Source organism: Phascolarctos cinereus, unplaced genomic scaffold, assembly GCF_003287225.1.
Source record: "Phascolarctos cinereus isolate Bilbo 61053 unplaced genomic scaffold, phaCin_HiC Scaffold_9;HRSCAF=440, whole genome shotgun sequence".
Lineage (NCBI taxonomy): Eukaryota > Metazoa > Chordata > Mammalia > Diprotodontia > Phascolarctidae > Phascolarctos > Phascolarctos cinereus.
In genome coordinates this window covers 22463831-22486823 of record NW_027556402.1, presented here as the reverse complement: position 1 = coordinate 22486823, position 22993 = coordinate 22463831, and the positions used below count along the sequence as shown (strand labels likewise).

At 40.4% G+C, this 22993-nt stretch overlaps 1 protein-coding gene across 2 annotated transcripts in view; it reads right to left on the bottom strand.

Annotated features, from left to right (window-relative positions):
- Nucleotides 1-22993, bottom strand: part of MRPL1 (mitochondrial ribosomal protein L1) — a 50623-nt gene that overhangs the window by 6598 nt on the left and 21032 nt on the right. For both annotated transcript variants that reach the window (XM_020988372.2, XM_020988374.2), the window contains exons 4-7: nt 19405-19488; nt 16741-16812; nt 11952-12063; nt 7120-7226 (exon numbers count right to left, since the gene is read on the bottom strand). In XM_020988372.2, the coding sequence (XP_020844031.1) occupies nt 7120-7226; nt 11952-12063; nt 16741-16812; nt 19405-19488 (375 nt within the window). The remainder of the gene's footprint in view (nt 1-7119; nt 7227-11951; nt 12064-16740; nt 16813-19404; nt 19489-22993) is intronic.

The following is a 22993-nucleotide window of genomic DNA, read 5'->3' as shown; positions in this document are numbered from 1 at the left end:
GCTTTGTCTTTCAAATTTTTATGATATAAAGCAAGATCATGGGCTCTAACAGATTCTTGCCCCTTAGAATGTAAGCTCCTTGGGGGCAGGAACCATGTTTTTCGCCTGGCACTTAGTGTTTAATAACAGCATAATGACTAACTGAACACCTTTACAAGCAGGAAGAATAAAATTCACTTTCTCGGTGAGGTCACACCAGAAATACTTGGCATCATCATGAAAATTGCTAGGCACTATATTATTCAGGATTTGGCAAGGTTTGTACATATACGTATCTATTTTGCAAACATTCTACCAGTCTGCCTTAGGGGGAAACGTTTGATTAGTGGTTTTAAGGCCATAATCTAAATCTACTTAGAACAATTTTTAAATATATCTGGAAAGCTTTTACTTCTTCAGGCTTTTGTAAGACAAAATGGAATCTGCTCATAATGCTGGTGTTGAAATAAGAATAACAGGAGTTCACAATGACATAGAGCCTTCCTCAAAGCAGCCCTAAGTGAAAGTATCCTATCACTGGAAATGCTAAATCTAGAACACAAAGAATTAGCTTCCTTTCAGGACTATCTTGTTTTTTTCAGCATCATAAAGTATCCGATTCTTTGAAATAAAAGTAAAAAACAGAAGACATGTTGCTGTTATCCGACAGCTGATGAACACCACTCAATTCGCCACAAGACACATAAATGCGATTTGTGTTCCACGCTGAACGGTCCACTCTGCTCAGGGGAATGTGAGTACCAAGAAGGCAGGAACCACGTTCATTTTTGCCTCGGTGTTCTGAGAGCCTTGTTCAGTAAGCAGGTGCTTAATATGTTCTTGTCAAATTGAACTCGTTGAAGCACTTTCTTGAGGGAAAATGATGGGATGACATCAATAAATTTTAAAAATGCGTCATCTACCAATCTCAGTAAGAACTGAACATGAGTCTTGCTTCAAAGCTAAAAGAGAACAGTTATACTTCCTATCCCCAGATGTCCTGGGAAATCCTCAATGGTCTGATAAAAGCAGTTTTGTCATTTTAATTTTCCTAGAGGTAGGCAAACTACTGATCATTGACTCAGTCTACCTAAACATATGCTGAGACACATTTCTTCAAACTTTTAAATTTTGCAGCTAAAGTCCTTTGTTTTATGCTAATGAGTATTACTGGTAGAATTGTTCTGGGTTTTTTTTTTAACTCCGTAATTTTTTGAATCTTCCTTTATGATTCAAACCTATTTATACTGTAGTGTTCAGGGAAGTAAACAACAGTTTCATCACTAATTTAAAGGGTGAGAAGACTAAGTGAACTTTTTTTTAACTGAATTTAGCCATATACTACCTTCAGACTGTTTTTAAATACACAATTCAGCCTTCCAGAAGAACCCTTCAAAAACTGGGTCTATAATACAGACATTTTGTAGTTTTTATGAACTCTAAAGGCAGACTTATTTTTCCTGTTCTAGCATGTTCACTAAAACTGAACGCATCTAAATTGCAACATATATAATTAATTCCATCATGCTTATATTCCCTTGCCTAAATTTATTTATTTTTGTTACAACTTATACTTCAGCTTTTATCAACTGCCAGGCTGCCAATAAACTTTCGGCAGAAAATGTCAACATTGCTATTTATTACATAAGCAAAATGAAGTAGAGAGACTGATGTTTACAGCTTTCAGAAGCAATGGAACACATGGAAGCGGGCACATATAAAAGTTTCAAACAGATTTGAAAACTGCTCTAACAGCAGTTAAATCAGGTCCCAGCATGTCAGCATACACCTGAATACCTGTCTAAAAAGATCTGGTTTGCCAAGTCTAGGAGCTGAGTATTTACAAGGTCAGAAAAACTGTTATAGTTTAAAATGCCTTGCAATCTGAGTGATGTCTATCTAAAACCATATGGCTGAAAGGTATTGTGTATTTAAACGCAAAGATACACAGAGCAATGTAATTGCTCAGACTTATAATCTTTTATGTAAAAATTCTTTTCGTTTATTGGTTGTGGAATTCAATCTTACACATAATTTTTACAGACTTTATAATCCAATCACATAATAAATGACACACAGCACAGTGTAAGTAGTGCCTCTGGAGGAAGAAGGCCCGGGTCCAAAGGTCACTTTAACTGTAAAAAATGAAATAGTATTCAACAGACTGAGTGTTGCAAGCCAGGGCTGACTAGGTTGATTTGGTAACTTAAGTTCAACACTGGAATAAAATGGAGCATTCAGAGAAGATCTGATCGCTTTAAAAAAAAGAAAGAAAGTGCTTTCGTAGCTGCTGCAGCCCCGTGGGAGGCTGTTCTGGGGCCTCCATGTGGGGAAGGGTCTCTGCCCTCTCCTAACTCTGCCACACCCCTGACCCACTGCACCCTTGTTCCCCTCCCCTTTTACGTGGAATAGAAGCTACTGCAGGAAAAGGGCACCTAAGATGGGCCAGTGCAGAGAGCATCGGGTCTAGAGTCAAGAAGACTCATCCTCCTGAGTTCAAATCCAGCCTCAGACGCTTTACTAGCTGTGTGACCCTGGGCAAGTCACTTCACCCTATTTGCCTCAGTTTCCTCATCTGTAAAATGAACTGGAGAAGGAAATGGCAAACCACTCCAGGATCTCTGCCAAGAGAACCCCACATGGGGTCACAGAGAGTCAGGAAGGGGGCTGTGTGCCTCTCTCTTCTATCGCACCCCTGGAGCTGAGAGGACTGGACAGGAGGTGGTTGCAGCTCTGGAAAGCCCCTGGGCCCCTGGGCTGCCTGGTGAGGGGGGTCAAGCATCAGGGCCCAGAACTCGGGCACCCACTAAGTCCTGCTGAGCCTTTTTCCCCAGAGTCACTTAAACCTTGTTCTTCCTCGCCTGATCGCATGAGGCAGGGCATCAGGATCCTGCTGCCACCGCACAGAGCAAAACACTTTTTTCCCCAAACCTGTCTCTGTCCTTTGGAGAACTTTATACTACTTGATGGACTAAAAGTTGATTTCCCAGTGTAACGGTGAAAACTTATTCTATGATCTGAGAAGATAAAGCAAAGCCCATAGTCAGGCTTAACAATTTCCAAGCAAGAGATCATTTTTTTACATTCAAACTTCATTAATCTAAGACCTACGTATTCAGAATTATTAGTAACTTAGAAACTGACAAGGCTGAAGCTACACAAGAAAAACGGGTAAAAACAAATTAATATTGTGTAACGTTAGGGAAAGATTTCACTCATTTTGTTTAAAAAGCATTTGATAGGCTATTACGTAATCATTATATAATCACTCATCTTTATTGTCCTCCCCCACTCACGTCCTCATCTGGTGACACCACAGCTTGGCAATGACCACATGTGAAATACTTCCTGGTTCAGGGCCAGCCAAAAGATGGTTACTGTTCATCCTTACTCCCCACCTTAACTGCCCCAGAGAAGACATCAACCCTGGCGAATGCAAAACTGGCATCATACCTGGCCACTTTCACATGAAAAGAAGAACTGGTGCTGTTTCTAGGTCCGGCTTAGGAAACAGCTAATCAAATAAAACAAACTGGATTAGGGCAGTCATTGTGTATTGGGACTTAGAGGTGATCCATTTAATAAAACAGATGTTTTAGACTGCTTTCACATCTTTCTGAAAGACCCAGATGCAGAAGGCATTATCTTGAGGGGCAAAATTGGTGACAATGCCCAAGTAAACATGGCAGCCTTCACGAAGCAACACAATCAGACCCAAATGCCAAACCTTTCACCGTTAGTTTGACAGCTTCCCCCAGAAGAATGGATCCTCTGGGGCCATTCTGGGGAGAGGAGGTCAGGAAGGGAAGCTGTAGGTCAGGAAGGAACTGTGGCTTCCCAGAGTTCTGAGAGGAGGAAGATGTTACAAAAGAAGAAAAATAAATGTCCACGTAATGAATCACTGCAGAAATGTGAGCCAGGAGCAGCCAGTCCACATTAGCTGCTCTCCTCTATTGGCCTCCTGTACACGGATGCTGCTCTTCTAGTTCAGCAGGAAGTGGCGGGCGATGTCTGAAACACCCTTACGTTCCAATTTCACCTGAGTGTCCATCACAGACCAGTCATGAAGCACTGATCTGACTCTGAGGAGAGGCCACTTCTCTTCTCTGGGGCCGGCCTTGGCCTCTATCACTCCTCAGCATTCCGTCTGACCGCTTTCCAGCTGTTCTTTATGTTTACGTTGCTGCAGCCATGACACACAGTTTTCCTGGTTACGCTGCTTTGTTTTTCATCAGCTGGTATGAGCCCCTCTGTGCTTCTCTGCAAGCGTCATGTTGGTGGTTTCTTACAGCATGAAAACATTCCATTTCATTTCCTACCAGTTTGTTAGACCATTCCCAATGCCAGAGCATCTCCTTTGTTTCCAATTCTCTGCTATCATCACACAAAAACCAACTGGGAAAGACCCAAGAATTGTGATCAGTGCAATGACCAATGCTAACTCCAGAAGACTGGTGATGGATCACACTTCCCATAGGGTGGCAAAGAGGTGATGGCCTCGAGGGGCAGAAGTGCCCATGTGTGGGTTTGCTTTGACTAATCTCATTTGTCACAACCGAAGGCTTTTTTTTTTAGTGAGGAAAGAACTACAGGAGGGAGTAATAATGATGCCAAAAAAAAACCTACCCCCCCCAAAAAAAAGCCCAGAAAAGAATAATAGCGAAACATTTAAAAAACACACAGTAGAGAAAAACATTCAGAATGGGATACATAAGCAATGGAGTGTCAGAACTACCACGTGAAATTTAATGTATACTTTTTTAAAAGCTGCAACTGAGATCACATATAATCCTCTTCTTCTGTCCTTTTTTGTGTAAGGAACTGTTTCCTATTTGTTGTCAAGTTCAAAATAATTACAAAGAAAACGGATGGAGGTATCTCATAACTATGGTTACGGAGAGAATTTTTAACTTAAAAAGGGATCAAGATCACAAAAGATAAAGCTGATACTTTCAATTACATAAAACTGAAAGTCTTTTGCACATACAAAATAAACACAGCTTTAGATGAACAAGGAAATTGTTGATTGAGAAAAAAAAAATCTTTGCATCAAATATCTCCAGTAAGGGTTTGGTATCCAAAATAATAGGGAAAGAAAATAAACATGGAAGACCAAGAGCTATTACCCAATAGAAAGACTGTTGAAAGACACAAACCGTCTCAGAAAGAACTGCAAACAATTAACAGCCACAGGAAAGATCTGGTCCCATACAACAAAATGCTGTGTTTAAGGCAGGCTCTTTCCCAGCAAGGCATATACCATCCATACATAAAAATAATACCACACAATAACCCTTTGATCATAAACATCAGATGGGCAATAAAACAGGAGACGCACACTCGACAAAGATGCTCCCCGCCACCATGGAGGAGATATAGCAAAACAGTCCAGTTTAAAGAGGACGAGGTCCTCTGGAAGTTCTTATATTCAGATACTGCTGCTCTAGCTGCCCCAAGCCCAGAACTTTTGAGAGCCTCCTGAGATCTACAGTTTTTACAAATAATTTGGCCTGACCATTCACATGAGAAAGATCAAGTGGACAAAGAATGGTAAGGTTACAACATGCATCTGGAGGGACACCCTGCTCACCAATGGCTATACCTATGGTGGAGAGTGCAAATGGAGAACAAGTTAGGCCCAGAATTAAACAGGAGGAGGGCAGGCTGGATTGCCTTTAGGAAACTGCAATGATCCTTTACTGATGCCAAGCTTCCTGTGAAAGCAAAAGCCCATTTTTTAAAAAATGCCAACACTGTGTCACTGTTACCTCTATGGCCATAAGAAGTAGAACGCAGCAGTATCCAAAGGACGGAAAATAAATATCATACAAAGGTTGCGTCACACAACCAACAAGGAACTTCCAAGAACAGAAATAAAAGGTACCCTCAGGGAAATGTGCAGCAGAAAGAAAAGATGGTCTGGTCACGCGGTGAAGGCAAGTAATGAAGATAAATAGTAACAATGTTCACTGATACCCTAGAGATGTCAAGAGAAATTGAGGAAGGCCTCCAGTACACCGGATGGACTTCTGTGGTGAACTGACAGAGGGACACAGATCAAAGTCACATGCCAGGCTGCCATCTGCACTACTGGGGGGAAAAGTCCTCCTTGGTTATATCATACATTTCTTTGAATACTGAGAATGAAATACTGCTTGAAATCACTAGTAATGAGAGAAATACCTATCAAAACAATTCTGATCTTCCAAGATGATGATAAAAAATAGAAATAGTAGATGTTGGTGGAGCTGCAAGAAGACACGCTCACCAATATGATGCTGGTGGAGCTGGGAACTGATCTGACCATCATGAGAAGCAATTTGGAGCGCTCTATTCTGGTAACCACATTTTAGGAAGGGCATCTGTGAACTACAGAGCGTCCAGAAGAAAACATCTAGGATGACCACGGATGTGACGTTCAAGTGACAGCACGTTCAAGTGTTCAAGGAGCTGTGGTCTTCAAACTACCTTCAAAGTCTGTCCTGTGGAAGAGGGAGCCCATACTTCTGCTTGGCCCCAGAAGAAAGCATTAACAGTAATGGCTGGAAGCTGCAATGTGGTAAATTTAGATAGTATTCAAGAAAAATGTTATTAACAATTAGAGCTATCCAAAAGTGGAATGGCCTGCCTAAGGAGGTAGGTGCTCCTTTACTACAGTCCAATTCTGTGGATTCAATAATTCATTTTAAGAAACACCTACTGTGTACAGAAGTTTGTCCTTATCAACAGGAGAGACAGACATAACTCCTGCCCTCATGGAATGTACTGATTAGCTCTGAACCCTATTCAAACGCTACAGAGAATGTTGGGGGGTGGTGCTTGGGGCGCGACACACAAACACAAGTGTCTGTGTAAAAACATAAGCTCTCCCTCAAAAAGCCGATGATCTCGTGACGATGATAAAATATACCTAATCTACAAAAAAAAAAGATAACACATGGTAATAGATACTATAATTATTTTAAGTATAATTCTATTATGTATAATTCCAAAGTAAGGAGAACAAACACTAAGGATGGGGAGATTACAGACAGTGTACTTCAGAAGCACAAGTTCAAGGGTCACGTCTGTTATACATAAATTATTCGCCATATACACGAAAAACAACATCACATGCCAATATTCCCCATTGCAACTCACCACTGCTATTTGGGTCTGGAGGAAGTTCCCTCTTTCCTCATCTACTGCAATCTCATGTCCAGTTTTAAAGAATTCGAGCATTTTCACGATGTCGTGACTGATGGAATCTGGAGTGAGAAATAGGAAGCCTCATTTACTGAATGTTTATCAGATGCAAGGCAAAGTCACAGGATTTTTGAGTTGGAAGAGGCTTCCTCCGTGGCCTTCTAGTCCAGCTCAGAGCTGATAAAGAATCCCCACCCTCAACGTTCTTGACAAGCCTTTACCTGGCCTCTTCCTGCCTCCAGAGGCAGCAGTCTCCCCCAGGACGGCAGTCACTGTTTAGAAGCTGTTCCTGACATAAGCCTTGTAACTTCTACCTGTTGCTACTGGTCTACCCTCTTCAGACACCCAGAGCTGGTCCAATCCCTCTTTCGCCGGACTCACCAACCGTCTACTGGACATTTCAAATGGGCAAAGGCAACCCAAACTCAGCATGTCCACAGCAAACTCAGTCGATCACTAGGCCCCTTGGTCTTCCGCACAAATACGGCTCCACCTCCCATCTCTATTGCTGTCCTCCCTTCTCACCTCCACCTTTTTTGGAACCCCTGATCCCAGAGGTGACAGGGAACCACACAAGCGTATGGAGCAGAGCAGTGGGCTGACAGGGGCAGACCTAACTCTCAGGAAGATACATCTGGCAACAGAATGGAAGATGGACTGCAGCTGGGGGAGACTGTGGCAGACAGGCCAATCAGAAGGGAACTGCAATAGGCCAGGTGCAAGAAGAGGGGCATGGGTCAGGGCGGCGGCGATGTCAGAGGACGGGACACACGTGAGAGATGACATAAAGGCAATACTGACTGGCCTTGGCAAAAGACTGACGATGGGGAGTGAGAGATAGAGAGAGAAGACTGAGAATCATATGGATTGTGACTAGGGGGTTGTATCCTTCACAGGAAGAACAGCAGTGAGCTCAGTTTTGGCTCTGTTAAGTCTGAGATGTCCTACAGGCAGCTGGAGATGTGAGACTCTGGGCGTGAGCCGAGAGGTGGCTTTGGATAAACAGACTGGAGAATCATCAGAACAGAAAAGAAAACTGAATATAAGACCACCAAATGAAGAAGCCTAGAAGGGGAAGGGAAGAGGGCCTGGGACGGAGCCCCGAAGGATACACCTTTGGGTGGCATCTGGAGGAGGATCCAGAGGAAGGAGAAAAACCAGGAAGTAGTATCCCAAAAGCCCAGAGAGAAGAACGGTATCGGTGATCGACACAGCCAAAGGCTGCAAAGAAGTCAAGAAGCATAAAGACTGAGAAAAGGTTATGGGAGCTGGTAGTTAAGAGATCACTAGCAACTTTGGAGAAAGTAGTTTTGGTGGAATGATGGGCTCAGATGCCAGACTGCACAGAGTTAAGGAGAGAGTGAGAGGAAAGGAAGTGGAGGCATCTATTGTAGATGGCCTTCTCAAGGAGGTCAGCCACATACGGAAGGAGGCCTAGCTAGTGGAAATGACGGATGAAGTTGGAGGTTCCTGAGGATAAGGGAGACGTGGGCACATCTGGAGGCAGTCAGGAAGCAGCCAGTAGCCAGAGAGAGACTGATGATAAGAGAGAGAAAGGCGCTGATGAGGAAGGAGGGGCAGCACGCAACCTGCTAGCAAAGATGGGATGGAATGGGAACACCTGTGCACACACAGAGGAGCGTGTCTCCACAAGAAGGGCCCTTTTATGTGAGTCAGGGATGGAGGCAGAGACAGCAGCAGAAGGAATCTGGGATTTGTGTGAGCTGAGAACGCAACAGTTTCGAACCTATATCAGAATGGGGGCTCCATTAACAGAAAAAGAGGTGAGGTGTCAGAACTTATCATGGGGCAGGGAAGGAGAGATGCTGAGTTCAGTCTGGGATGTATCGAGTTGAACATGTCACGGGCAGCTAGATGGCACAGTGGATAGAGCACCAGCCCTGGATCAGGAAGACCCGAGTTCAAATCTGGTCTCAGACACTTGACACTTACTAGCTGTGTGACCCTGGGGCAAGTCACTTCACCCCATTACCTCACCAAATAAAAATAAAGTCTTATAAACATGTCACAAAAACCTCCAGGTAGAGCCATCTAGCAGGGCCTGGAGCTCAGAAGAGAAGTCAGGACTAAATACATAGATCTGGGGCTCATCTTCACAGAAGTGAAAATTAAAGCCATGAGAAATGAGACAGTCGAGGAAGGCAATGAAGAAAGAGAAGAAAGCTAAATACAGAACCCTGAAGAATGCTTATATTTAGGAGATAGGAAGTAGAAGAGAATCAGAACAGAAGGATTTAGAATCAAGTAAGAGACTGGGGCCAGAGGTGTTGATTTGTGAGTACCCAGCAATTAAAGCTATAATTAATGGTAAGAAAAAGATTGAGTTCTCTCTCAGGAAGAGTCAAGTAGAGACAGAGGGGCAGGCTACTTGGAAACATCAGTAGCCCAAGGACTGTAGCTGCACAACAACCCAGTGAGAGGAGGGGAAAAGAAAAGAAACCAGCAAAGGAATCAATGGTCAGAGAAGCAACTAGGACAAGGAAGTGCAATGGAAGCCAAGAAAGGGAGGAGAAACTCTGAAGGACCAGCAATGCAGGGAGACCAAGGCAGGTAACTGGGAGAAGGTCTCTGAACCGACATGAAGGCCAATGGTGATCCTCGAGAGCGACTGTAGTAGAGTGGCCATCAGGGAAGCCTTGTTCAAGGGATGTGCGAGGACGTGGAAGCATGAATACACACTACTCATTCCAGAGGCAGTGAAGGATAGGAGAGAACTGGGAGAGTTACCTAGTAAGATAAAATGAAGGGCTTTGTTTTAAGATGAAAACACTCTAGCATGTCTGTAGGAAGGAATGATCTTAAACAAAATTTGAAAAGTTTCAAAAAATTAAGCAAAGACCACTAAATTTAACAGTAATATCGCATGTAAGTTGACAAAAAATCCTGTTCTTTGTATGTGGAAATGTCCATATTATTAGGTGTTTATTAAATACAGAATAACCAAAAAAAATTATTTTTAAAAAGCATTAATAGATTTCTTTTGGTGCTTAAATTACGATCAAAAAGTGACACACATACAGGGGAAAAGACTCCATTAAGTGACATGTGAATCATTTCTTTCAAAGCCATGCTTAGTAAATGTCAAATAACACACATGGGAAACAAAGTAGAACATAATTTGTGCACAAAGTGAATCTAATTTAGAAATTAAAGGAGTTCAGAGCATAGATGTCTATCTATGTCAATATACACATACGTAGCTGAAATTCAGAATGAAACTGGATTTTACCTATCACAGTTAGATACTAGTTTTAAAGGTTTTTTTAGTAGAACATGATGTAATCAAAAAACATGATAAAAACATGAGATTGCCTATAGTTGTGTAATTAAAATAAAGCTAATAAAATTGTGGCATTAACGTGATTCCACCCACTACCATTAGTAAAGCTGAACAAAATGGGAAAATGATGATCTCAGTGGCAGGGAGCTGTTTGTTTTTTTACTTCACCCACTTGTTCAAAATGTAATTTACATTTTGTCCTTAAGGCTTTCGCCAGATAAGAAGAATTAAAATTTCCAAACTAGGAACTGAATAAGCTCTAAATAAACAAAGCAGTGAAGATAACAACACAGAATTAATAAAAACTATTATTTATCCTGGAAAGCAAGGACGTTAAAAAAAAAACGCTTTTTGGAATTCAGTTCCAATTTCTACCTAGCTAGGTGTGACAAAATACATTTGGTCTTGTTCTGACTCAAATTAATGATGGTCTGAACTAGTTAAAACACAAAATATGCTATTATCTAATCCAAGTGTACTTTTTGTTCAAAAATCTCAAAATAATAATCCAAGCTCAGTTCTTCTTCCAGAAAGAATACAGAGCAAATTCCGTCAGTCAATAAGCATGTATTAAACACCTACTATCTACCAGGTACTATGCTGGGATAGAGAAAGGCAAAAGACAGTCCCTGCCCTTGAGGACCTCAAAATATGGGGGGGGGGGTGACAAACATGTGAACAGACATGTACAAACAAGCTATGTGCAGGATAAATCAGGACAAACACCAGTTGTTCTAACAAAAAGATGTGTGTATTTTACCTAGCCTCAGTTTACCATTTTCTTCAGATACTATATGAGATAACAAAATATTCCATTGTAGCAAGAAATGGGTAAAATTATCAAAAGTTTATTGTACCTTGTTTTGGCTTTACATTTTAAAGAAATATCTACCAACAAATAAATTTAATGTGGAAGAACACTGTACATTTTTGTTGGTAGTACGCTGATTGTTTTAAAATACTGTCAAATCATAATGTGGAAATACGTTTTACATGACTGCACATGTATAACCTATATTAGACTGCTGCTGTCTTGGGAAGGGGGGAGAGAGGGAGAAAAATTTGGAACTCAAAATCTTTCAAAAAATGAATGTTGAAAATTGTCTTTATATGTAATTGGAAAAAATAAAATACTATTAAATTTTTAAAAAATAAATTACTCATCAAATCAAGTTAAAATTTGGAAATGTTTTTGTTACTTTTTGTTACCTTTGATTACATACCAAATTTTAAGTGATAATCAATGGCTAAAAGTAAAATGCATTCACTTTAAAAGACTACTATGAAAGAGGTGAATTTTTAAAGTATAGTGGGTTGCCCATTGCAATACTGCTGGAGTAAATCAGACACTGATAGTTAAATATAGCACAAAATTCAATACCAGGATGTATAACTTGCCTTATATATCTCGGCAGTTCTACTTTACAATTAAACACATCTAATAAGTCTCTGATATTAATAAAATGGTAACAACAGACTATCTTACTTTGGGAAAGCCTCGGAAATCTTTTTTTGAGTTTCCTTCTTAATGGCTGAAGTGCTGGCATCATTTCTGGAACGCTTAAGTAAAAATCTGCCTGGATTTCATCATCCAAAATCTGAAAATCACAATAAAATTACAGTCTTACATGGAAAGCTTCAGCCTACAGACCCTAGTGAAATTTTCAAGATAATTTAGTACTTTTATGAGTCATTTGGAAAATGAATACTAAACACAATTTCTTTTCATCAGAATAATACAGGTAAATTTATTAATTATGTACATTATCCCTGAAACAAAACAGTTCTGTCTTTCTGTTAGGAAGACCCTCAATGGGTCTTAATGTTGTGAAGGTCAGATACATTCAGATACATGGGCCTCAGCTGAGCAGAAGTATTATAAGCCAGGCCAATGCCTTGATTACTTTTTGTAACACCTGCAACGTCATAAAGCAAAATCCAAAAAGTTTGATTTCTAAGTGTGCTCCAAAATAGAGAATCAAGCTCATTATCCAACTGATCATGAGTAAAACTTCATTAATACAGAATACAAAGTTTACTTAAGACAATACCAGGAATGATACTGTTTAGAGAGCACCAGATGGCCTAAATGTGGAATTATTTTCACAAAGATCAGAAAATTAAAATATTCTGCTGCAATGCTTGATAAGTTTACATTTTAAAAAGGATTAAATTCAAGTTTACTTTTAAGTGACTCTGTGTATTACAGACAATTTTCCCATTTAATTTTATAGAGAGAGCAAAAATATTAATATGTGCACTAAAAAAGGACAAAATGAATCTAGGTAGTTAATTAACACTAGGCAGTTAGGAAGTGCACTGGATAGAGTACTGGGCCTGGAATCAGGAAGACTCATCTTCCTGAGTTCAAATCCATCCTCAGACACTGGTTGTGTGACCCTGGGTAGGTCACTTCACTCTGCTTGCCTCAGTTTCCCCATCTGTAAAATGAGCTGGAGAAGGAAATGGCAAACCACTCCAGGATCTTTGCCAAGAAAACCCCAAATGAGGTCACAAAGAGCGGGACACAACTGAAAAACAGCAGTTACTTTAAAAAATTATTACATTACACGATGTCCCATTTAATTACTTTTAAAATTACCTTTTAATGTTACTTTTTAATGTGTTACCTTTTAAATGTATAAGATGAAGTAATTTGTTTAGAAAGTATTGCCTGGGAAGCAGACGCAATTTTTAAGCTTCTAATGCTGAGTAATATCTGTGTCGGTACATATTTCAAGTCCTTGACTTTTAAAAATGGTACAAAACCCCATTTGCTTGAACCCTAATTTAGGCAACAGTTCCCACCTTTTGGGATTGTCACCCCTTCAAACCCTGACCCTCTACCTGCTCATTTGACTTTACACCCTAAGCTCCTAAAAGTGCACATGAAATGCATGTCTTTAAAGTGAATTAAAATTAAATTTTTTTTGAGAATTTTGTTATATATCTTGAGATTTGGGGATATGATCTAAAAATATAACAGAAGCAAGAGCTAGGAATGCTGCACCTCAGGGACAGCTGCTCTTCCAAGTCACCCGCTGCTATGCTTCTGAGAACAGGGTTCCCAAGGGGGAGAGAAGAGATCAGCAGCCTCCTAAGTTCTGAATGCTCAGGGTGATGCAATATTCATTGGGTAAAACTGACAGGCTTGAGATGCAGGGAAGAAAAGGTCGGGGGAGTGGAAAGGAAAGAGAAAATGGAGGAGAGAAAGGAGAATGGAACAGAAAGGAGCAGTTGAGAAAGAAAGAAAAAAGAGAAGTATCTATGGTAGGAAGAAGTACAGTACCACCAACTATAGCCTCCAGGATCACTTTATGGCTTGGTAACACACGTTATTTCTTACCTTTGGCCTCTTGTAGATATTCCTTCCCTACTCAAATCTAACAGTGTTCAACTTGGTTAGCATGAATTTAACATAAAGACCCCTTTATCTGGACCTCAGGATGAAATAATACATACTTCTGCTAATGCCGTTCTATTGCTAAATGTCCCAAGTAGTCTATTCAACAATAATACACTTACTTCAAGAAATGGGAATTTTACCAAACAAAACACTATTAATTTTAAACTCTTGTGTACTGTAGAGAGTACTGGAATTAAAGTCAAAAGATCTAGTTCCAAGTGCTGGTTCAAAACTGTGGGCAAGTCACTTAACCTCAATGATTCTCAGTTAATCGTCTGTAAAATGGAGATAAAACCTGCCTTACCTTCTTCACAGGACAATTTGTAAACCATAAAGTGCTGTATGTTAGCTATTGTTTGCTCTCATAGGACTAAACATGTATTTGTTGCATTTTAACCCAAAACGTAGTGTAGTGAAATTGAATTACTAATGATTAAATGAATGATAATTTCTGAAAAAGAAGTGGCCATGGCACAGCAGACAGTCACCTGGACTTGGAGCCTGAAAGACTCAGGAATCACCTGAGACACATACGGTATGACTCCATCAAGTCACCTAAATTCTCAAGGCTCTCTGCACTGGTAGAGAGTGCTTCCCATCTGAAAATTCTCTGTCTCAATGAAATCGCAGGTCCAGGCCCTATCTTCTAATTTCCGGAAAAGGAAAATTGACTAATGTTGATGGTTTAAAGGACTAACTCAAAACAATTCTTAAGCTAGTTACAACCAGCTAGAGGCAAAACCAATTTGGACCCTCCTAGAAGTTTAAAAGAGATTTAATTTATTCAGTTGGCTAACTTTGAAGGAGGAGGGTCTGTTAATGGGGGACAGTGGGGGAGAGAGAGAAAAAGGGGAAGAGATGATTTGCAAGATTCTGCTTTAACATGTGAAAATTAGAAGACTGCAGAGAAACTACATTAGACACTCCCAGCAAGAGCCTTCCCTCTGCCCCATTGCAGCCCTGGGCAGGAAGCATTAATGGCCCTGCAAAGTGCTACTGTCCCTGAGTAACTTGGTTTGTAAAAGCATCTCTTTTGTTGAAGGGAACACTCCATCTGCTTTCAGCCTCTATGACCCTCCTGGCTGCCACTAAACCCTGACAAGTGGACCGGACATATTAAGATTCCTTTGTGCCTATACCATGGAGCAGGACATGCTAATTCATAAATGCAAATTTTTTTATAGGAGGGGATGCTATATCCCCGGCATCAGACCCAAACTGCATACATGGTTTGTTTTTGTTGCAAATTTAATCATCACCAAACACAAACATTTCCAGATTTCTACAGGAAAGAAAAATGTATAATAAACTGTGAATTTCTTTTATGTAGCTTAAAAAAAATAATGTTATAATATATACATATATATATCTATATATGAAATATAGCTATATATGTTAAACGAGGTAGTAACAAAACTGCTCCATAGGTCCCCTTCTGAGCTTTTCTTTTGCTGTGCATTTTTTAAAATGCCTTTTTTTTTTTTTTGCTGTCTCTCCCTACTCACTAATCCACCTCCTCCCCCAAAGTAGAAGCCCTTCTTTGTAACAAACACGCAGTCAAAGAAAACAAACCAATGCACTGGTCATGTCTGAGCTCATGGCTCATTCACCACATGGTGGTTTTAAAGAACAATAGTTTATTATCTCTCAATGCCTTACCCCCAATTATTACCTTGGCAATTATCCTTAAAAATAAAGAGTTCACATCAAACCCACAGTATCTCAGGAAAACATGCTGAAATAGGTGAAATGCTGTGCTTGCTGTAGTTTTGAGCGCTGTCCCTAATTCTTAAAGGATATTTTACACGAAATCCTTGCCTAGGAAGGGGAGCCGAAGTTTGGGGAATGATGAGATTTCAAGTCTTTTTCTCTTAAACCAAAGAGTACTTCACATTCCATTAGCTAAATTCCCACAATGAAAGAAGGTTTTTTATTCCCCCCCAGTAAATAAATCCTAAGAAAAATGTCTTCTATTACAGAATGAATTCCCAAAATTCAATGGACATGGTTTTTTCTCCTTTGTTTCTACTGAAACAAAGTAGACCAACTACAGGTTCTTTATAATAAAAGCCAAGTAAAGTGATAATTATTTAAAACTATAATTATTTAAAATTACTATTACTTAAAATATTCTCCCTCTAAGAAATACAAAATGATGCTACTGCATCCAGAGTGGAGTCAGAGGTATTGTCAATTACATAAGAGTCAAAAGGCAGACCTCCATCAGCCAATGCACTGCCGAGGGCCCTCGTGATTCTGAGCTCCGTAGTCGAACACAACATCGGACACATCACCCATGAGGATAAGAGCACAGAACTCAAATTCTAAACATCTGTTTCTCTAGCAGGCATTTGTTGTTTAAAAGTTGTTTCAGTCCTGTCAGACTCTCTGTGACCCCATTTGGGGTTTTCCTGGCAAAAACTACTGCAGCAGTTTGCTATTTCCTTCACCAGCTCATTTTACAGATGAGGAAACTGAGGCAAACAGGGTGAAGTGACTTGCCCAGGGTCACACAGAGCTAGTAAGTGTCTGAGGCTGGATTTGAACTCAGGAAGATGAGCTTTTCTGACTGAAGACCCAGCGTTCCACGCACTGCACCACTGAGCTTCCCCAGCCAGGTATATTTCCCTTTTCTCCCCCTAGTCATGCCATTCTTTCTATTCTATCAGTGAAATGTTTGTTTATCCACAGCACACACAAACATGTCACAAAACGAGTGAAGTTAAACTGACCACAGACTTCAGCGTCCTGACACTTAGTCTCACCGAAGTCTTGGAAGAGGAAACATTTTGTCTACGTCCCACCCACTACTGAGAAGAAACCATGCACTCAATGGGGAGTAAGCAGTGAACAGGAAGCGAGGCAGTACCTTCTGAATCAGAGCAGATCCTCCTGCAAACGCAGCCCCGTTCTCTTCTGCGATTTTAATTTCGGGTTCTTTCTGGAAGAAAAAGCCAGAAAAGTCTCTCTCAAACTCATGTTGGTGTCTGGGTACTTGTTACAGATAAATATTCACAAAGGTAGTAACGTCATCAGTCTAAGCCAAATCTAAAAAGGAACAATTCATGCACAAAAGTGAAAACGGGGCCCTTTTCCGATGCTGAAATGAGGCAAGGACAACTCACAGCATGCGTGTGCTCGCAAGTAACCACAGCTGGCTTCCTAGGTCATTCTCACCAAGCCTGCCGCATGGCTGGACCTAAGCCTCAAGGACCGTCCAAGCGTGGTCTTCCAGAAGGAATACCGATTTTAATTGTCTTATTTAGTTTTCTTCTCTTATATGCTAACGTCTTTTAAACTAAGTTGTTCTGTAATTATTAGACAAAAAATTTCCAAGAACTGCCATATAAACTTGAGCAAATAAAATCACATAGTAATGTGGGGAAAAGTTGGGGTAAATGATGAAATTTAAAGCACAAGATGTAAATTAACATATTTGAAGGTCTGGTATTTAAAACACAATAGTACCAAAGGCCTACTTCACCTTGACATCACACAACTTTATTTCAATCCTTTGATATTGTTGTTGGCTAATTCCTTCACTGATACAGAATGCGACCCCCTTTACTCCTTAGCCAATGGTTCCTCAGGAGCTGCTGCAGGTCCCACCCCGACTCCCACAGCACCAAGGAGGCACGAAGGAGGTGAATTTGAGAGCCACTGACAGGTAGGATGTGCTCAGGATGTTACTTGAGGCCTGGCCGGCAGAGTGTGACCTGCCAGAGCCTTCCAAAGCTCAAGATCCACTCTATGGCATGGTACAGTGCATATTTTAAGGGAGATATTATTATACAGAATAATGAAAAGCTGTAAAACATCTACTATAATCAAAGTTTTTAAGATTCAAACACAGAGTGGCAGTTAGGTGGCTCAGTGGATACAGCACCAACCCTGTAGTCAGGAGGACCTGAGTTCAAATCCAGCCTTAGACACATAACACTCACTAGCTGTGTGACTCTGGGCAAGTCACTTAACCCCCCAAAAAGAAAGAAAGAAAACGATTCAAACAAAAAAGAAAACTATTTTTCTGGACTAAAATACATCGTTAAAGTCTATTTTCTAATTTCCTACCTTCACATAACAAAGGATGACAAGTTCAAAAGTACTAAAGAGAAAAAGAAGCTGACTGCACACAGAAGGTCTGATGAAGTTTTAGAATAGAACATTATCTAAGGATTTAAAAAACCCAAATGTAAAATATCGATCACTTGACAGTGGTTTCAAATTGAAATAATTCTCCTAAGGAATAGTTAAGACTCATGAGCTAGTGACTGTGTCACATCTGGAATACTGGTATTGAACTGAAGAATTTTAAAAAATCCAATTCCTAAGAGTAAAAAAAATTAAAAATTTTTTTCCCTATATATTTGGTACCCTAAAAAAAATCCTAACCTTCTGATTAGCCCTTGGAAATACAGATGGTTTCATCACTTAAGAATAGACCAGACTAACTCAATTGATAAATAATCAAAGGATATGAACAGGTAGTTTTCAGATGAAGAACTGAAAGCTATCTATAGTCATGAAAAAATATTCTAAATCACTATTGATTAAAAAAATGCAAATCAAAACAACTCTGAGATACCACATCACACCTATCAGATTGGCTAACATGACAAAACAGGAAAATGATAAATGTTAGAGAAAGTGTGGGAAAATTGGAACATTAATGCATTGTTGGTGGACTTGTGAACTGATCCAATCATTCTGGAGACCAAGTTGGAACTATGCCCAAAGGGCTATAAAAATGTGCATACCCTTTGACCAGCAATAGCACTTTTAGGGCTATATCCCAAAGAGATCATAAAAATGGGAAAAGGACCTACATGTACAAAAATATTTATAGCAGCTCTTTTTGCAGTGGCAAAGAATTGGAAATTGAGGGGATGCCCATCCACTGGGGAATGGCTGAACAAGTTGTGGTATATGAATGTAATAGAATACTATTGTGCTACAAGAAACGATGAGCAGGCAGACTTCAGAAAAACCTGGAAAGATTTGTATGCACTGATGCTGAAGTGAGCAGAACCAGGAGAATGTTGTACACAGTAACAGCCACGTTGTGTGATGACCAACTTTCATAGACTTAGCTCTTCTCAGCAATGCAAGGACCTAAGACATCTCCAAAAGTCTCATGATGGAAAATGCTATTCACATCCAAAGAAAGAACTATGGAGTATGAATACAGAATGAAGCATACTATTTGTTGGGTTTTTTTCTTGTTTTGTTTCTTCTTTCTTGTGATTCCTCCTATTGGTTCTAATTCTTCTTTACAACATGACTAATGTGAAAATATGTTTAATAGGAATGTATATGTAGAGCTTATATCAGACTGTGCACTGTCTTGGGGAGGGAGGCAGTGAGGGAAGGGGAGAAAATTTAAAACTCAAAAGCTTATGGAAGTGATTGTTGAAAACTAAAACTAAATTAATTAATTAAAATTAAAAAAATAAATAAACCAAACTAAATAATGATTTAGATATCTCTAACAATAAACATCTTTTTATATAAAAGGTTCATAAAGTTTACCTACCTCTGTAAATACCAGAATTTTTTTAGCCTTTGAAGTAAAAGGAAATGGGAAATTAAGGACACTGATAAATGGCTCCACCTTTTTCTAAAATGCAAAAAAGAAAAAAAAAATAAGGATTTTAAAAAACTCTTCCATTGCCTATAAGCACACAACTAACATATTCCACCACATACCCCATCTTTCCCCCTCGTCCACCAGTAACTGTACTACATAAATAATCATGGGGGGGGAGTTGCAAAGGTTGCCTAAAATCGCAGTATTTTCTTGGCACGTGGGGGAGGGGACCGACACCAAACCATATGGGCAAACTGTCATATCTGGATTAACAGCCAAAAACACATTTGTCCCAAATGGCATACGGATGACCACAGGGCATATAGCTTAAATTCTTGGTTCCAATGAAATCGTGTGGCGCAACTACAGTGTTTTGCTGGAGGAGGGACGCAGGAGCAAGGCAGCCCGCCTCCCATTCAAGCAGCCATCTCGAAGACTTATGGGAGGAAACAGACTATTGCTACACAGGATGAGAAGGTGTGGATGGGTGGCTACTTGCACCAACCGAGGGTACGTACCCATTGAAAAGATATATAAAAGTAGTGAAGTGACCCTTCTACTATGCCTACATAAAATGCAAGAAATTGGAAACTGATGTGATATTATCTTCACAAATGAGGGAAAGAGAAAAATGAAAGGAAGGAAGAGAACTACGTATTTCCATTCCTATACCTAGAATATAACATGTGTATGTTGTTCCTACAGATCATGTTCCTACTGGTACCTGGAGAAAAGAAATATGCAACAAATCTCTGAAATACAAGATGTTCCACTTAAGTTCTTATTCTATAGTATGGGATGAACCTGGCCTCTCAAAGGTCATGTCAGCAGAACACACATTGGAGAGGCTGAATCATCTAAAGACACATCACTAAGTAATGAATTTTTCAGCCACGTAAATTCTTGAAGACCACACACTGACTTGTAGCTGGGCTGAAATCAATATGAGTGGTCGGAGTGCCCTCAGCAATAAAATCACAGCTCCTCTATGTACTAAACAAAGAAAACAGAAAACTGGAAGAAAAACAGGCAAGACAGGAAGTACTGATATTCAGCAGGAGCTATCCATCAACCCACAAGTATTTATTAAATAGCTACTAAGGGGAGGTAGCGAGATGGCACAGTGAAGTCAGGAAGCCTTCATTCAGATCCAGCCTCAGACACACTTAATAGCTGTGACACTTAATCCTGTTTGCCTTGGTTTCCTCATCTGTAAAATAAGATAGAGAAGGAAATGGCAAACCATTCTAGTATCTTGGTCAAGAAAACTCCCATAAGGAGTCATGGGTAAGACTGAAAAAAGGAAACAAAAAAAGTACCAAGCACAGTGCTAGGGAGGCTGGAAGACAAGGACAAAGGATGAAACAATCCCCACAAACAAGGAGCTAATGTCCTAATGGGGAAGACGACAAGTCCACTGCCAAGGACACGTAGCACATAAACAAGAATATGAAGTATTTCAACGCGAGGTAGCTTGAGAGGGAAGCACAAGCAGGCGGGAGAATCAGAAAAAATTTCAGGAAGATGGTGATGGTGGAGCAGCCTCTTAGGAGGAAGAAAGGAGGAGGAAGTCCATTCCTGGCATGGGAGACAGTTAACAAATGCTGAGGCACAAAGACAGGAGAGGGAGTGGATTGGCAAGTGCGGGAAGGGAAGTAATGCTCAAGGAGGCTGGAAGGAGAGGCTGGGAAGGGCTTTAAAGCCTCAACAGGGAAGTTCTATTCAGCAGCTGACTGAGCATTCAGACCTACACTTAAGGAAAACTATTTTGACAGCAGTTTTAGATGGTGCCCTAATTTAAGCCAGAGGTGACTGAGGACTAGAACCAAGGTGACAGCAGAGAGAAGAGGGAGGTGTGAGAAATATTGTGAAGGTAAAAACAGCATTGGCTTTGTGGGGTAAGGCTGAACACTCAAGAATAATATCAAGACTGTGAACCTGGGGTACCTGTGACAGAAACAGGGAGGGCTATAAGAGAGATGAATTTTGGAGGAAAGATAATGAATTTGGGGTGTCCCTGGGCCAACCAGCTTGAATAGGTAACTGGTGATATGGGACTAAAGCTTAGAGAAAAGAATAGGATGGATCAGATCTAGATATATATATATATATATTTGGGAGTCCTCTGCATAGTATCTATCTGAAAAGTATGTGTGTGTGTGTGTGTGTGTGTGTGTGTGTGTGTGTGTGTATAAATATATGTATATGTATAAGTATGTATTTATAGAAGGGGAGAGGTAATCTGATGGAAATGCTAGTTAAACCCATAGGAACTCATGAGGTCACCAAGACAGGGAATGCAGAAGAGGGTTCTGTAAAATTGAAAATTGATTTTAATTCTACTGTTTAAGACAATCCAAGCTGGCACGAGCTTAAAACTCTCCCACACCTTCAAAGTCCAAACTCCTTACCTTTGTAACTTTACCCTTCATCTATATTCTGGAGAAATGTGTCTTGTAATTACCTCCACTGAGGATTCAATTCTATTGTGGACTCAATTTCTATCCCAAATTCAAGTTGATTCAATCAGAGCCCCAGGCTCTACACACAAGGCTGCAGACTAATCCTATCAGATGAACATTATTCCCATCTCCCATGGAGGAGGTAATGGGGAAGAGGATTATCATGATGTAACGTCAGGCCAATCAGAAGAAGTTAAACTTACAATGCTCTGAGATTCTGCCTGTCATCAATCAGGATCTTTGGTCAAGGAGAGAGGCCACTGACTCAACACATAGGTTACTGCCGGCCTAACTAACAAATTTACCCTGCTCTGCACCTTGTCTTTCATGAACCCTAATTTCAATCATGCCAATCCCAAATAGGACCTTGGTTAGTATACATATGTAGAGGTGGGGGGAAAGTGATATGGATAAAGAGCCAACAAGAGAGATGGAAAATGAGTGGTTGGACAGGTAGGAGGTGAACCAGGAGGCCAGTGCCACAAAAACCCAGGGAAGAAAGAGCACCCAGGAGCAGAGGGCAGTCAGCAGCATTAAAAGCAGGAAAAGGTCAAGAATAATCAGTGCCGAGAAAAGGCCAAGCGGTTTGTAATTAAGGCATCACTGGCAACTTTGAAGACAGCAGTTGGTTCCAGTCAAACGATGAGGCAGAAACCAGAATGCAAATGGAGAGTGGGAGGAGAGGAAACAGAGAGTGAGGGGAATGTGGCTGAGAAAGAGAGGACAGCGTGGCCAAGAAAGAGAGGAGAGCGTGGCCAAGAAAGAGAGGAGAGTGTGGCCAAGAAAGAGAGGAGAGCGTGGCCGAGAAAGAGAGGAGTGCCACAGAATCAGAGCTTTGGGGGAGGAGCAGGCACGTCTAGTAAAGGTTTTTTTAGGGATAAGAGAGACTGAGGCATGTTTGAAAACAGTAGGAAAGGAACCAGTTAATGGAAAAAGGATGAAGATTAAAGAGTGAGTATACCTGAGGTTGCAATGCACTACAGGAGACCAGAGATCAGTGGTGTGCTGGTAAATGTTTAACAATTAGCTGCGGGTAGGTGGGGGAAGATATTTATATGCACATGTGTTTATTA